The sequence below is a fragment of the Chanos chanos genome, chromosome 7, assembly GCF_902362185.1.
Source record: "Chanos chanos chromosome 7, fChaCha1.1, whole genome shotgun sequence".
NCBI lineage: Eukaryota > Metazoa > Chordata > Actinopteri > Gonorynchiformes > Chanidae > Chanos > Chanos chanos.
The window spans coordinates 42,027,340-42,045,410 of record NC_044501.1 but is presented as its reverse complement, the minus strand read 5'-3'; the positions used below and the strand labels follow the sequence as shown (position 1 = coordinate 42,045,410).

The 18,071-nt window shown below is 38.0% G+C and overlaps 1 protein-coding gene across 1 annotated transcript in view; it reads right to left on the bottom strand.

The window, feature by feature from the left end:
- LOC115816398 (low affinity immunoglobulin gamma Fc region receptor II-like) overlaps positions 1-18,071 on the bottom strand; it is a gene marked incomplete at its 3' end in the record, with an annotated part of 70,312 nt that overhangs the window by 37,996 nt on the left and 14,245 nt on the right. The window contains exons 2-4 of the mRNA XM_030779354.1: positions 16,456-16,486; positions 16,026-16,304; positions 15,619-15,864 (exon numbers count right to left, since the gene is read on the bottom strand). Of these exons, the coding sequence (XP_030635214.1) occupies positions 15,619-15,864; positions 16,026-16,304; positions 16,456-16,486 (556 nt within the window). The remainder of the gene's footprint in view (positions 1-15,618; positions 15,865-16,025; positions 16,305-16,455; positions 16,487-18,071) is intronic.

Here is an 18,071-nt window from a genome sequence, read left to right as displayed (position 1 = left end):
CAGACCTAAATGCACATGCCAATACATACCCCCCACCCCCCCCACCCCCCCACACACACATCCACACACCCACTCTCTCTCTCTCCCTCACACACACACACGCACAGTGTAAAAGTCCCAACCACAGCACTGGTGTTTTTCAGGAAGAGACCAGAGTACAGGTGTGAGTTTGTGGTTGGTGTCTGTTCTAGTTCAGTCATGTGGTTTTGTTGGCAGGCTTTTGAGGACAGTCATTTGTGCAGTTGCTACACTGAAGTTTTCAGTTAGGCTTTAGAAAGAAAGTTAAACTATATCTGCATAGATTTCAGAAGACAATAGTACTCTTTTATAAATTGTACGCTCACCACTGCATGATATGTGAAACTCATTTAATAAACTGCAACAATGCACTTTCTGTTTTAAGTGTTTCCTCTGACAAAATATGACTGTAGATTATTGTTTCTTATTGTATAGCTCAGACTTGTATGACTGAAGCAGAAAAGTTAAAGTAATACCCCAACACACCCATTTTTATTGCGCTTACCATCTCTCTCTCTCTCTCTCTCTCTCTCTCTCTCTCTCTCTCTCTCTCTCTCTCTCTCTCTCTCTCTCTCTCTCTCTGCAGAGGTGTGACCTTAAAGTGAGGATACAGGAAGAGCTAATAAGACACACTGTGGTGCATACAGTCTCTCACTCACTCATTAGTACAGCATGGAGTTCAGTCCACTACATTTGCTAATCTGTAAGTAACAGCTTTCTCTTGTTTCTTATATTGTCAATTATATATTTCTGTAAAAGTGGAAAAAAAGACTCTAAACTCTTGAGAAGCAACTTGGTGATCTAATCATATCATGCCATGCAGTTAAGTCTTACTCCAGAGTAAGATAATCTATACTATCAACAGTCAGTAGAGTTACAGCCAGACAGTGTTGTATTCTCTATGTGTCAGTGAGAGAATTTGTCAGTGGGAGATTTAAGGTCTTGAGCAATTCATCTCTACTTTGATTAAAAAGTACACTGGTTTATCACTTCCTCTATCCCCGAACTGATCAGCACATATCAGCTACTCATCCTCTCCATTTTCACACTCAGATAACGAATCAATTACAAAGCTGGTGTTGGCTGGATTGGAAGTGAAAATTGTATGTTTTCATTTTATATTCTTTATGTTGAAATGCTTTACAACTTGTATTCATTATCCTTTCGTATTTCACGGCGTTGAACATTGTTATTTTTTGTTATTTTTTGAGATCTTACAGTGTTTTCTCCGTGTCAAATGCACTGTACAATCATAAATCCCCACTATTGCACTAGCCCTGCATGAATCTGGAAGAGTGTCTCACATCTTTTCACTTTCCAAAGTACAGCTACATCTTGCAACTGTTTAGGTCTGTGTTCCTTGGTTGAGTTGCTTGAGGAAGGTGACAGTTTAAAAACTCATAGCCACACTGGTACTGAGACTTCCACAATGTTTGTTATTTATTACTCACATAAACTACTCAACCTTACCAAGCCTGGTTGTACGGTTACTGTTTGCTAACATATGAACAAAAGACAGAGGCCACATGTAACCTAAATGTTTTACCACTGGGTTGGGAAGTAAAAGAAGAAGAAAAGGTAGTTAAGCACTAAGCATTTTTTCCGCAGTAAATGCACTGCTTAAAATGAACGTAAGAAGGAAAAACAAGGCGCTGTCCAATGACGCTGCTTCTCTCACACCAAGGGGCACAGTATGTCTTAAAGGCACACTCCCTAAATCCGACTGTTACAATCTCCACAAGAACATTTTGGGGCCAACACCTCCTCCCTGGATTTGCCTGAAGTTGTAATGAAGTTGTAATGAATATGAATGTTAATATGAAGAGTGTCTGAAGTGTGATGTCAGGCCAAGTATCCTGTCAGTTTAACCCTCCCAGAAACATCCAGTTCTGGTCTTTGTGATGGTCAGTCCAGACTGTGTTTCATAGTGTTATGAGAGGGGGCTCCTCATTCTCTGTCCTTACTCTCCTGATTCTGTCCTCTCCTGGTATTTAAGCTGAAGAGATTTTACTGCAGGGTGATCTGGAAGAGTGCCACCAGAGATCAGTGATGGAAGTGTTCCTCAATGCCCATTGCTTACATGCGCAATCACACACACACACACACACACACACACACACACACAAACAAACATCAGACTTGCATTCTCTTACATGAAATCAAACCAGAATGCATACAGCTAACAGACAAAATTGCTCAGGTGGTTAGTCTAACAGAGGAAACCTCAGTACCCATGTATCTGTTATTTTAGAACAGACATTGTGTATCTGATACACGAGAACAGAGATGAGAGTTTGTGGTTCGCCTTCTGTTTTAGTTCAGCTATGTGGGTTTAGACCAGTGTGTGTGTGTGTGTGTGTGTGTGTGTGTGTATGGAAGGAACTGCCACTAATATTCTACAGTTTACACTTGCAATTCTAAAATCTCAGAATGACTTGGATGTATTCAGTAAATAAATAAATCACTGAGATACATTTATCTACTGATAGACTCAATTCCAGACCTCTCTTTGACAAGACATAAAGGAAGTTCCAAAACATGATGAGTCATTTAGACTGATGATCATTATCCCATGTTTCTCAAACTGAAGGAAATGCTGAATGCATGTACAAATTAGCTCAGTTTATTTAGCAAAACAGGATGAACGAAAAACTTCAGGGAACTTAAAGGATTCAATATTACTGCCACAGACTTCAGGTTGAGACATCAAGGTGTTTTATAATTCCACATACTGAGACAATGGAATGTCAGGAGTGCTCATACAAACAGAAAAAGGACAGGATAAACTGAACCAGACACAACTGACAACTGAACTCACAAAATGAAGCAAGGGAAACCAGGAAGTAACTAGAAATACAATGCAATTGATCAACAGAGGGGGAGAGTGAGAGAGTAAGGGTGTATCATCATGACTTCATGTCTATGTGTTAAAATATCTGCAACACATAGCGCTGAAAGACAAGCCAAACCAGGCTAAGCCATGGGTTAATTAAGAGACATTAAATGTGCTGTAGGTGTGTGAGTGTGAGTCTGTGTGTGTGTGTGTGTGTGTGTGTAAGAGAGAGAGAGAATGTGTACAGTCAGTGTGAGCATGGCGGTCCTGAGTGAGTCTGCCTGCATAATTCCTCACCCTTACCCTCTGTAGATCGAAATATAACTGAACAAATAACATCTGTGATTATATCATATTATATAATGCAATATAACCAGCAGAGTTGTAGCTTGCATTAATATATTTACTAGATAATAAGTTAATCAGTTAATAAGTTAATCACTTGTCTCATTTGTCTCTTTTTTATATATATATATTTATTAACACAGATGGCCCTCAGTGTAGAAAAGACATTTTTGGTCACACAACTCTGTGTTAACTCTTTATCTCTGTTTGTGTCTTTCCCTGTGTTTCAGTGCTGTGTGCTCTACTCCACTCTGGGCATACTCAAGGTAATGAACACATTATGAATGTTTTTATTTACTTAACACTGTATTTGCCCTGTCTGTGTTAAACTTCACTCACATGACTGACATTCACTCCTGCTCATCATTTATGACTCACAGTCTGTAATAGGACATCAGTGAATGATGTATTATCACAAAGAATATACTCACTGTTCTACATTAAGTTTCATACACACATAGAAAGAATTCCAGTAGGTGCTGCCTTTTGACATTATGGAGGAATAACATTTTTTTTTTTTTTGACTCAGAGAGATGTTTTTTGTGTTAAACAGAGAGACCAAGAGCTGTCCTAACAATCAAATCTCATGACAGTGAAATCTTCAGAGGAGAGACTGTCACTCTCAGATGTGACATTCACTGGGGAAAAAACAATCGGTGGAATTATTTATGGTATAAGGATGGTGTTGATATCACACCTTACTATAATGGGGATAACAAACTTTCATTCACAGTGTACAAAACAGGTAAATATGCCTGTGAAGGAAGGCAAGGATTTGACTTTGTGTACTCAGAGATGAGTGAAGTTGTATCAGTGACAGTGTTGGGTGAGTCTGTCAATATTCATTTCTACACTGTTAAGATTTGTCATCATTAACTGTCAGTAAAAATATGCCAGTCTTTCTGTCCTTAATATTAGAGCCCGAGCGATACAGGATTTTTAAGACTGATACCGATTTCGATATTTGAGGATTAAAAAAAAAACAAAAAACATAATAATATATCAGCCGATATTCTTTTTTTTTTTTTCAAAAGCCATACCATAAATAAAGATTTACCCTAACATTATATGTAGTTATTTAAGTGTCCTCACCAAAATAATGAGACATAATGCAGTTTAAAAATAAACTTGTTTTGTTACCATAAATAGAACTTTGAACAAAGGTACAACAAAATATATTTACGTTTTGATAAATAAAAGTCAAATGTATAAAAATACAAAAAAGTAAAAAACAAAAAAAAAAAACAAAAACATGTGTGTGTGTGTGTATGTATATATATATATATATATATATATATATATATATATATATATATATATATATATATATATATATACACATATACATATATACACATATATACATATACACATACACACACACACACACACACACACACAACTCTCGTTTATTTATGCGCCCCTGGTTTAATAAATTCCAAAAAACCAACAGACATAAGAGTCGCAGATATAGCTTATTTACCATTGCTTCATTTAGGCAGAATAACAAAAATGCTATAGTTTAACCGCACATTAACGTTAGCGGCCTTCCACTGATACATATCGCATTAGCTAGCTTTGTGGGTAACCTCATTTACCGATGGATGGCTTATAAACCGCTGTAAGCGATGTTGCCAGAAAATCTTTAGAAGTGACGAGGGAGAAATGATAGGAACATTGTTTGTTTACTCGCTAGAACTGCTGCACTCTTTAATAAATAAACCTACAGTCAAGTTTTGTCGACAGCTTAGCCTGCACCACTCAAATACCCTAACATTTAAAGTAATTTGGATGTTTGACTGACAGTACGGGTTTTCGCGTTACTGCAGCGAAACCAGGCATGGGTGACATGAATGTTGTCAAGCTTATTTGGGCTGAAAGAAGAAGTGATGGTGTATGTTTATTATTATTTGAGTAATGTATTTCACGTGACAGTTATCAGTTTACCATGATCACTGATGATCTCCGTCGTGTGCTACTCTACTCGACTTTGGTTAGGTCGACAGATCGTTGTCAGCTGTTGCTTTGCCGCATGTGTGTTGCCAACAATGCAGTTGTAGTGTGCCCTCTAGAGGAAAAACTACGCAATGACAACATTCATAACAACGTCTCTCCGTTTCTTTTCTAACTGACATTTATCGGCCGTTATAAACGCCGATACCATCTATCGGCAAGTAGCTCATATCGCTGATATATCGGTCAGGCTCTACTTAATATCATGAGAATGACCCTCGTGTAAAGTGTTTAATGACCACACAAATACTGTGCAGGCAATTAACATCTGTTTTAGTTTTACCAGTAGATTGTGGCCGTAGGGGGACAGTTTTAATTGTTTGGGCACAGGCTGATGTCCACCACCACTCAGACAGAGTAGCTTAGAATAAAATTATAAGACAATAATTATATTGGCTTTGGGTAGAATTAACCAAGCACAACAAAACCATTTAACACAGCTGGTTATATTAACTAGAGTAACTCAGAGAAACACACTCCCGTACAAATATGTTCAACAGATGTACGGTATTTCGTTGTTAATCACACAGCAGCAAATAAGGGTCAGAGTCTCAAAAGGGTTTAAACGAGGCTGGGGGGTGGGATGGGATATACAGTGGTAGCAGCGGCAAAAAGATGGGGGGTGCTGTTCTTCAGCTGAAGTCCACTTCGAGTAGCTTGCTTACAACAGAAAGTCTTTGAGAAAAAAAAAAAAAAAAAAAAAACATAATAAGGAAAACGCAGACTTCAGACTTTCAGATTTAATTTAGAATTTCTGCAGCAGGATTAAATTAAATTCAGTTCATTTAACAGCGATACATAGGCCTACACAAGGCATCAAGTGCGCCAAAGGAAAACAGAAAATAAGACAAATTTAAATAAACAGGAGGTAAAAAAACAATTATCTCGATGAAACCCTCCCGGAGGAAATCCTCCCCGGTTGCATGGGCTGCAAAACTACATGGGACCTAATTAAATTCAAATTTAAGCTATTGTTCTTAATTTTTTTTTGTTGTTTTAAGTTTATTGCTACTAATTTACTTTTAACGATACATATTTTTTGAGTAAATTAATTTCTACATGATCTTTTGGATCTGTCACGTCATCATCATCATTACAATCCTTTTAGCGAACACGCGCATTTTGGGATTGGGAAGCTATTTCAGAACACTCAAAGGCCATGGGTTCACAACACAAGAAGGCAAAACCCTCTTTGTTACAGCAGCACATACAAACATGCATTAAAAAAAGTAGGCTACAGTGAAATATAGTAGTGAAAGACGCGTGAAATTGGCTAATTATTTGATCAGTTATGGCAATACATAACAGCATTTAGTCTGACGTTTTACAGCGACAGCAACAGTGCCAGTAACTATGTACGGATCACGGATTAAGTGTCTTAATTAACGACTTTTATGCACCCTCAACCCTCACCTGTCCCACAACAAAGAGGAATGCCGCCGTGAATTATGCTTATCCGGGCTGTAACAGACAACTGACAACCTCCTGAATATCCTTCCAGCAACAGTGCTTGAATTGCCATTTAATCGAAAACGTATGTTTAGTCATTTAACATGGAAAAAAAAAACGCACTCTAATAGGCCGATTGGAGTGCTGCACCTACGCTTCAAATGTTTGGTTATTAGATGATTCATCTATTGCCTGGTAAGTATTTGACTGAGAAAAAGACCAAAACCTTGTCTACCGAATATTTAATTTGTTTTGGACATTTTAAATCACAGAAAAAGGAGGATACGCTTGTTTCGTCTTTGGGAGCTGTCTGCTGTTTATATTGCTCGTGCTGTCGACCTACGCCGGAGAAAGTCTCTCCACCGCTTTTTGCTAATTCCGTCGTTGTATTAGCGATACAGCCAAGTGTAGGGAATGAGAAATAACACTCTGATTGGTTTATTGCACGTTACGCTCAAAACACACTTATTAGTTAATTAAGTGTTCAGATGCAACCTCTTTAGACCATGCGCCACACTTTGTGCCCATTTTATCTGCCCTTAAAATAGCAAAAGTGGCGAAACCACGCCCGAAAAGCACTTAGACCATGCGCTTTAGGTCGTTAAAATAGAGCCCTTAGTCTTTTATTCTGCGATGTCCTGTGTGTGATAACACACCATATAATATTATCCTGTCGGAAATGATTTGGTTATTCTAAAGCTATAGGTCCGTACACGATTCTGGAAACTTGAGCATAGGTAACTGTATGGTAATACCTCTCAATGAGCAGTGGGCTGCTGCAACTCGTGATTTCCCGGTAAAATCAAGCGTCCTATTCCGAGTTTTCAGCTTTCTATTTGAACAGTTGGCATTTTGTCTGGACAAAAAGAGAAAAGACCGTTGCTGTGTCACCTGCTGAAGAATGATAAAACGATTCACAAGACAAATGTGAAGTATAAATGTGATCACGGAGCTTAACGGTGGAAAAAAAAAAAAAAAAAAAAACCCTGCAGAATGAACAAAAGGCCACTCTCTGTAGAATACACAAAACCTGCAGAGCACAACCACAAGTGAACCATGAGCGCTCAGGTAGAGGAAGTGAGAGTGACCCTCAGTGTTACATGGGCCAGTGTTTGTTAACGATGTCCATTACCTGTATGCAAACGCCATGCTTTAGAAAATATTTTATTATGAATAGACATGACTTTACTGCCACAAAATGAGTTGTTGAATAAAATCATATGGTCACAGTAGATCTCAGATTAACTGTCTGGTGCTGTGAGTGGGATCAGTGCTGATGTCAGATTTGAAATATGATTATACATTACTTACATTTAACAATGCTGCTGCATCTCTTTTTTCAATCTGAATGAAGTGTGTTAAAGAAACAGAGGAGAGTGTTTTATGTGTTTTATGGTTACATTGTGATGCACTGGTGACCTGTCTAGGGTGTTTCCCCTGCCTTTTGCCCGATGAGTGCTGGGATAGACTCCAGAACCCCCCGCGACCCTAATTAGGATAAACGGCTTACATAATAAACGATTGAATGAATGGTTACATTGTAAATGCAAATACTAACAGTGAATATGTATGAACAATCTGTAAAGGGTTTTCCTCTTCCGTTTGTACAGACTTACCTACAGCTACACTCAAGGTCACACCAGGACTGACTGTGCACACTGGAGAGACAGTCACTCTGAAGTGTGTGATAGAGTCTGGGAGGAACTGGAGATATAAGTGGTATAAAGGCAGCACTCGGACTCCAGTGTTTCAGTCTAATGGTTACAACATAACTGGAGACACATTGACCATCAGAGCAGCTGCTGAAACTCACCAGGATCAGTACTGGTGTCAGGGAGAGAGAGACAGTGGAGGAACAACCTCATATCTAAGCACTCCTGTGTATCTGTATGTCCAAAGTGAGTAACTTTTGTGATACATAAAAGTCAAAAGTTAATGTTCAGCATCACTTTATTTTGACTACATATAAATGAATATGGAGTAATAGTACCTTTAAACTCATATAACTGTCATTTAATTTAGTGAACTCATCAGTTCTGTGTATAATCACACTGCTAAAATCTGGTTAATTTGAAATATTATTTTGAAAGCATCCTGTTGTAGATATATATATATATATATATATATATATATATATATATATATACACACACAGAGAGAGAGAGCAGCGCTATCCAAATTGAGAGAGTAAACATAGCAGTATTCCTCTTTTGTTCATGTCCACAGTGTTAACAACTGCTAAACTCATAGTAAAACCAAAGACCCATGTGTACACTGGAGAGACAGTCAGTCTGAAGTGTGAGATAAACACTGAAAGCTGATGGAGATATAAGTGGTATAAAGGCAACACTCAGACTGAATTATCTACAGATGACTAATATAAATGTTATGTTTAACTTTGTAAATTTTGTGAACATCTATTGATTTAATACGGACACTGTAAAACAAAACAAAACAAAACAAAAAACGGACACTGTGTCTGACTATGACACTCTGGCTGGGGATTTCAGTATTATATTAATGAATTCAGTAGAGTTATGACAATATATTCGATATTGCAGGACACCATCCTGAAATTAAAGTTCTGTCTCTCTGTATCTCAGGTCTGTCTCCTCTAGCCTCTCTGATCATCAGTCCCCAGAGAACTCAACACTTTACATCTGATTCTCTCTCACTGAGCTGTGAGGTACAGAGTAACTCTACTGGATGGACAGTGAGACGATATGCAAATAATGGAAAGGTGTCAGACTGTTCATCAGACTGGGGATCAGTAAGAGGATCTACATGTAGCATCAGCTCCCTCCGGTCATCAGACAGTGGAGTGTACTGGTGTCAGTCCTACTCTGGAGGGAACAGTAAACCTCTCAACATTACAGTGACATGTACATCTTTATCAACTGATAGTTACTAGTGATTAAACTCCTGTTTAACTGTTAAACCACACTTGATATAACACTGAATATATTATCAACTGAAGTGTTGATGGTATTGGTGTTTCTGTATCCTCCACAGTGTATGTAACTGTGTTCTGTTCTATAGACAGTGATGTGATCCTGGAGAGTCCTGTCCATCCTGTTACTGAGGGAGACACTTTGACTCTGCGCTGTAGATATCGATATGACCCCTCAGGCCTCAGAGCTAATTTCTATAAAGATGGATTAGTCCTCCAGAGTCAGACTACAGGAGAGATGACAATCCCTACTGTCTCAAAGTCAGATGAGGGTCTGTATTGGTGTAAATAACCAGAGAGAGGAGAGTCACCAAAGAGCTGGATCACTGTCACAGTCACTGTCAGAGGTGAGATAAAAAATCTTTTTAATCTGTTCCTAACTCCCGTGTGATACTGCAGTAATATGGGTATATTGCTAATGTGTTTGTGTGTGTGTGTGTGTGTGTGTGCGCGCTTGTGTGCATGTCAGGTGATGGATTCTCTGCTGTAACAGTAGGAGTGGTGGTGGGACTGGGTGTTGCTTTCGTGATCATCGTTCTGATCATCCTGCTTTATTGGCGCAAAAAAAGAGCAGGTATCTGCATCTTCGCTTCAACTCCAAGTATATGTATGAAAGCCCAATGATTTAAAATCATAGAACAATGATTTTATTAAATCACTTGGATTGTCTGCACCAACTGTTTCCGATTCTTATGTGAACATGTTGTATGTAGTAATAACAACATTTTAAATGACTGATGATGTCAGTTCTAGACTATAATGATTTTTGCTTTATCATTACAGGTTTCTGCTTTAATGAAAGATGCTTGTAAGTAATTCAGATTCTGTGTAAGTCATGGCCTTGGCAATTATACTGCACACTCAGAGCTGCTGTATGTATGTTCGTGATGTCTGTCTCCCCCTAGAGTCAAAAGACAGAACAGCACCAATAAGGCTTCAGACAATCTGAACAAACATTGAAAGCAGAATATTGCTTGTAAATCTATAATACTTCTCATGTGTTTCACAAGGAGCAAAAAGAAATTATGATCACATATTTTATTAGCCTTTTTCTCCTATCAGACAAGACCAGCACTTCACAGACACACATAGTTTACTCACTGTTGCAGTCAAATACAACCACATGTATAACAACACCATCATAACACTCCCCATCACACACCCACAGCATTCTAACTGGGACTGAGCCTGTCTGAGTGCACTGAGAAAGATAATAACATAGCAGGACAGTAAACAAAGATAACATCTGTTGGCAGACAATACATTAATAGTGTAAGGATTATATTTGCTTCAGGAATAAAATAATGATCGTGAAGACGCTCAAATTCAGCTTAAACTCAGTCTGAGGCTGATGTTGTGTTGCTTTGTTAAGATGTCATGTTGAGTTTCACATCATTCAAAAATAATTGTGATGTTTAAAGGATTGACTCCTTTTGAGGTTTGGTCTTGCTTTGGTATTGTAATGTTTAAAAATGCATCACACCTTAAGGTTATCTCTGTTTTTATTTGTTTTTTTTTTTTTTTTTTTTTTTTTTTTTTTTTTTATTCTTGCCAATAAATCAATTTGAGAACAAACTCTCTGTTACGAAGAGTCTTTAAAGAGCTGCATATGTTAAAAAATATATATGTGATATGTAGATATTATTGCCACAGTTTTGAGTTCCTTTCCTTCCCTGTATCTTAATAATTATACCACCCTATAAATTACTCATCAAGGAACTGTATGGATTAAGTGAGGGTATGACCCAGTATGCCCTTCCACTGAAGCACAATTTTCAGCCTTAGGGGAAGAATGATGTTTTTAATGTTGCTTTAAACTTTGTCAGTAATTTAGACCCTGTAAACTTTGTATGGAGGTCTTCAAGAGTGAATGAATGTGCTTATCTTAGATCAGATTTAATATAATACAAAAGGCTTTTCTGTTCCATAAAGACATGTCCAATGAGTTGTGTAAATATATTGATCAGTTTTGTTTGTTTTGTTTTTTTTTTTTGTTGTTGTATTACGCATGCGTGTAAGGATGTGGATACTTGTTAGACAATTGTTTTTATATAATGCTCAATGCATATTAAATAATATTAATAATAATAGAATGACAATGTTTTTTTTCAGTGTGTGTGTGTGTGTGTGTGTGTGTGTGTGCGTGTGCATGTGCGTGTGTGCGCACACGTGCATGCGTGTGTGTCTGACCGAGTGTGTGTGTGTGTGTGTGTACCCACAGGTGCGCCCCTCCCCCTTCCTCTTGCTGAAATGTCCTCTCTGTGCTAAAGTAGTGGGAAATTCCACTGTCTCTTTCAGTGCCACTGTCTTTTTCAGTGACTCTGTTAATAAAGAGAGAGACTCACCACCAAGTTTGACTAAAAATATGTTGTCTGTAGCTCTTTTACTTCATCATTACTCATATGGTAAACTTGAGTTTGACATTTATCTGTGTAAATTTTAATCTCAGTTGAAATGTTGCTGCTGAGATGAGAGAACAGTCTGTGGTGTATGGAGAGACTCTGTGTTAAGACTTTTGTCCAGGTGACCTGGTAGATACAGATTCAACACAAAACAGGAGAGGCCACCTATACCCACATCAGCCATCATCACATTCATCACCTGATGGTGTACAAGGTTGTAGATGGGTTTTGGAGAATTAAGACAGGAAGACTCTCTCACAGTGACTAGAGCTTCAGTGATTACAATAAAAACAGTCTATGCAGAGTGGTCACTCTGACAGTTGGTTTGGTTGAAATTAATGATGGTCAGTTTGTGTTAAAATCAGCAGGGCAAGTTATGTAAGTTGGTGTGTGATCTGTTTTATTTTTAAAGTTACTCACATAACATTGTCAAAAAGCATTTGCCGTGTAATAAATCTGTTGTTTTCAGCATGTTGTTCTACCCAGGAAAGACTCCTCTTCTTATTTCCACCTCAGTATATCACACCTCTCAGAAATGACCAGATACTTCCCCCTTGTGGCCATGGAGAGAATTACACCCTGTATTCCTACAAATCATGGACTTTTATTTCTTCTGTGCAGGGTATGTCCTACCTTTCTGAGACCCAGCTGTGAAACAGCCAAGGAAAAGAAAATCAAGTTGATTCAATTATTCATTAAAAGTAATTTCTTTTATTTTAATGGGATTTCTCACATCAAAACCCCTCTGTTGTCTGACTACCCATACAACAGACACTAGTAACAGTAACAGACATGGAGATAATGTCATTAGAGAACTGAGAGGACAAGGCTCTCTCTGGGAAGAGTGACTGGGTTTATTGTTTTGTAGTTATTGCATAAGGACATTTACATGTGCGTAATGTAAAAAAAAAAAAAAAGGGGGGGGGGGGCAGAGATCCATTATGTGAAATGACTCTGTGTTCCCCAAAACACTCATCTTTTAATGGCATGATAAAAGGAATTCTTTACATCACAGTCTCTTCAGAAATGAATGCTCAGTGAATGCTGTTATGGAAGTGTATGGCAGTTTTTATTTATTAATGTGAGAAAATTGTACACAAGATTTATTACTATCTAAAATATACACCTGAAGCTCTAGCATTAATGTGACCCTTTACTGACCAGGTGACAATACTGTATTTCAGCAAAACAGTGTGAACTTGTACTTTTAGGTCTATCTGCCCCTCTTACTGATAAAACAGCATTTATAAAACAGTTTAATAGCAAAAGAAACATAAGCCAATGGTGCCCATACCCTAAGCTCTGTAAACAAGAAAGGAAAAACAAAGGCAAAGTAGATAAACACAGATCCTGTTACATATTAAAATCCTTGTCTTATCTAAGATACAACATTTGTTGCCTATAAAACACAGTGCTCAGTTACAGTTGCCATCAGTAATACAATGCACAAAGGTCTGAGGATATCAATTGAAAAAATACATTAGATAGTTTTTTGACTCATTTGAATCACTAGAATCATAGCTAACCTGTTAGAACATTAATTTCAGTGAGAGAAGTGTTGTAATAAAAAGAGAGAGAAAGAGACCTATTTTCAGAGCACACTAACTGAACTTTTGGTGCATTAGTCTTATCTGTGTGAGCTCTCACTGATACAGTGTTTTACCCTTACTGAAGTAAACAACATAATGCCTTTTATTTCATTACATGTTTACCTCAAAATGGAAAACAAACATTGATGCTTAAACAATGACAACATTTCTGTACTAACATATTTCTCTTAAGAAAATAAAAATGGATTTCTCTCACCATTCTGGCTTTTGATTGACATATCGTTGGTCTAATCATGTGTTTGTAATAACATAAAGCCATATTATAAAGGGCTAAAAATCTCCTTCATCCATGTTGAGAGAATCTTCATATGAACTGACCAGTGCTCCAAGAGCTTTGACTCCAAATCCAGTCCTTTCTCATACCTGTTTCAGCTCTGAATAAACAGCCTCTGTACTGGATTTCATCTCACCTGATTCAGAGAACAAAACATTTTGTCACATTCGCTGAAACATTTTTAAAACTCTGCAAGACCGAATATCAAAACTTAGACATTGAACATGGGAACATTTTAACTTGTGTTAAGTAGTTTTTTGAGATGAATGCATTTATGCAACAGTATACCGATTTATTACCACTTTACTACTTATTTATTCAACATTACTCTCACCTTTAGTCTTCTTCTTGTTTTTGCTCTGTTTTATCACAATAGGAGCATAAGTCACATAAGTCACATCACTGGCTCCAGCTACACAATCTATAGTGCAGTAGATTACACACAGTGTAAATAAATTTAGATTTAGTTCATCTCATATTTAGCCATCATGTGGTTCATCATCGTTTTCCTCCTGGAACAGTTGTAACCCTTACACTTTAAAGGAATGTTCTTCACACAGACAGCATTTCTTGGCTTACTTCTCTGTCTTGTTACTGTCTCTCTTATCAAAGGTCTTAAAACTCAAGCATGTTCATTCTCAGTTAATATTTGTGAGTGTGTGATGGGGAGTGTGATGATGGTGTTATTATACCTGTGGCTGTGTTTGACTTCAGCTGTGAGTAAACTGTGTCCCCCTGTGGTGCTTTGGTCTTATCTGACAGGGATGAAAATTTCACCCAATCGGATACAATTTCAAATGAAATGAAATGCATAATGCTTTATGCAAAGGTCATTGGAAACAGACAAAGTCATGCTATTGTGTGAGGTGAGGTTGATTTACCTTTGTTCTTAATTTTCATCTTTTTCATCACAATCTGAGAATAAATCACATCACTTGGTCCCTCTTCTGCATCAGCTGTCACACAAGACATACAATTAGACTATCACTGCTCACACTTATGATTTTGCCAAATTTATAGAAATTTAAAAATGTACTTCAGACCTCTCCTGATGATGACATAGAAGTTCATTATGTGAGAGAAATATTTGTAAAGACACAGTTGTGTTCTGACCACACTGTAGAGACATGTGTCCTGACTGAGGGCCCGCTCCCCCTATAGTCTGGGACTGATCTTGATTTGAAGTCTGGTTGATGCTGTTCTGTCTTTTGGCTCTAGGGGGCAACAGAGATCACTGACACAAATGCATCAGCATTCTGAATAAGATTGACAAACTGTATTTATGAGAACACAAAATGACTTACGAGATTATGCGGTTTAATGTGGGACCTGTGATGATACACAAGGTATGGTTTATTTTTTTATGTAGTCTACATTGAAACTATGCCTCACAATTTGATGACTGAGTTAAAAATCTTTTACTGTCTTTTATTGTCTTTCATGTCGTCAGCACAAAGGGGCTTTTAGACAAATGCTAGAGATTGTTACCTTTTGAATTTTTGGACAAGTAAAGCAGGATCATTAGAATGATGATCACAAAGACAACACCCAGTCCCACTACCACTCCTACTGTTACAACAGAGGATCCATCACCTGACACTGAGTCTATTCACACACACACACACACACACACACACACACACACACAAACTCATTAGTGATAAAATAGCACTACTGCCGTATAACGCTGGAGTTACAAAAAGACATATGTAATTTTCTCTTACCTCTGACAGTGATCCAGCTCTTTGGTGACTCTCCTCTCTCTGGGTGTTTACACCAATACAGACCCTCATCTGACTTTGAGACAGTAGGGATTGTCATCTCTCCTGTAGTCTGATTCTGGAGGACTAATCCATCTTTATAGAAATCAGCTCTGAGGTCTGAGGAGTCATATCGATATCTACAGCTCAGAGTCAAAGTATCTCCCTCAGTAACAGGATGGACAGGACTCTCCAGGATCACACCACCATCTACAGTGTAAAGATATTTTAACAGTTGAGAATACAGAAATGATGACAAAATGAAATATTTATTAATGGCACTTCAAGTGTCGGAAAAGAAATTCGCTCTCTCTCTCTCCTTCTTTTATTTATTTATTTATTTTTTCTCTGTGATGTTTAAAGGGGCTTACTGGTTACTGCAATGCTGAGAGGATTACTGTTCCCTCCAGAGTCAGACTGACACCAGTACACTCCACTGTCTGATGACTGGAGGGAGCTGATGCTACATGTAGATCCTGTTACTGATCCCCAGTCTGATAAACAGTCTGACACCTCTCCATTATCTGTGTATCGTCTCACTGTCCATCCAGTAGAGTCACTCTGTACCTCACAGCTCAGTGAGAGAGAATCAGATGTAAAGTGTTGAGTTCTGTTAGGACTGATGATCAGAGAGGCTGGAGGAGACAGACCTTAGATACAGAGAGACAGAACTGTAATTTCATGAATGTCCCCTACAATATTGTATATATTGTTCAAAGAGTGAAAATCACAAATCTGAAATGGAAAATAGTTCAGACTTATATATTACAGACATCCTAGAGTATCACACACTTTACTCACCTCTAACAGTGAGAGTGACAGGACTGCTTAGCTGTGAGGATGTGGGTCTGTTGTCTCTCTCTCCCTGACACCAGTAGTGATCCTGGTCTGACACAGTGACATTGAAGGTGAATGTCTTTACAGGTGAAGTGTAATGGTTAGAGGTATACACCACATTCTGAGTGGTTCCTCTAAACCACTTATATCTCCAGTTATTCTCAGAGTCAATTACACACGTCATTGTGACTGTCTCTCCAGGATACACAGGGTACTGTGGTTTTACAGTCAGTGTAGCTGTTGGTAATGCTGTTGGTATAGGAGAAAAAGAAATAGATCCATTTAAAAATCCATCAATATTCATTAGTGCAGTGTACCATTTCCTCGTCTTCTTTTCACAATACTCACATTGAACCTGGAGATATACGCCATCACTCATATATGAGAATAGAGCTCTTCTCTCTCCCTGACACCAGTACTTATCCTGGTCAGTTACAGCAGCTGCTCTGATGGTCAATGTGTCTCCAGTTATAGTGTAACCATTAGACTGAGACACTGCAGTCTGAGTGCTGCCTTTATACCACTTATATCTCCAGTTCCTCCCAGACTCTATCACACACTTCAGACTGACTGTCTCTCCACTGTACACAGGACTCTCTGGTTTTACAGTCCGTGAAGGTTTAGGTAAAGCTGTTAAATTGAACACAAGAGTAAAACTTCAAGTGGTTGTGTCACACATTGCTGTTATATTATTCTTAGAATATTTTGTCTAAGCATATTTTTGTCTTGATCTTTGTGAATGTTTGGACCATTGCAGGAACTGATGTAACTGAAGAAAGTTACTGTTAATGTTACTGCTAATGTTAATATTAATGTTAATGGCTGTTTAAAGTTGCACATAGTGTAGGACACTTTACATATATGTCAGTTTTACTTCCTGAAAGTAAATAATGAAATTAATTATGAGAAAATATCAGTATGCTGTGTTAACACATGGGCAGACTCACCAAACACAGTCAGTGTTACAACATCACTCATCTCTGAGTTCTGAGAGTCACTTTTCTGTTTTCCTCTACAAATGTATTCTCCACTGTCAGACTCAGTAACACTGAATGTATATTCATTTTTTCCATTAGAGTAAACTGGTGACTGAATGTCACTAGTCTTATACCAGCTGTAAGTCCACTCACTGTCTCCTCTCTTATATATGTCACATCTGAGAGTGACATTCTCTCCACTGAATATCTGTGTGTTTTCAGGATACAGGTGGAGAGAGGCCCTTGGTCTTTCTGTTAAACACACACACACACACACACACACACACACACACACACATACATACACACACACACACACACACACACACACACACACACACACACACACACACACACACACACACACACACACACACTATTAAAGTTAATACATTTAACAACATGTTATATTAAGTTCACACTGATGTATGTAATGGTAATTCACTGAAGGAAAAAATACTGATGAGTGTCAGAGATGAAAACTCACCAGTAACATTGAGATTCACTCTGTTACTCCAGTCACTGTAGAAGTCATGATGTACACTCTGAGCATAACATTTGTAATTGCCACTGTGGGATGTTTCTACAGGACTGATTCTGTAT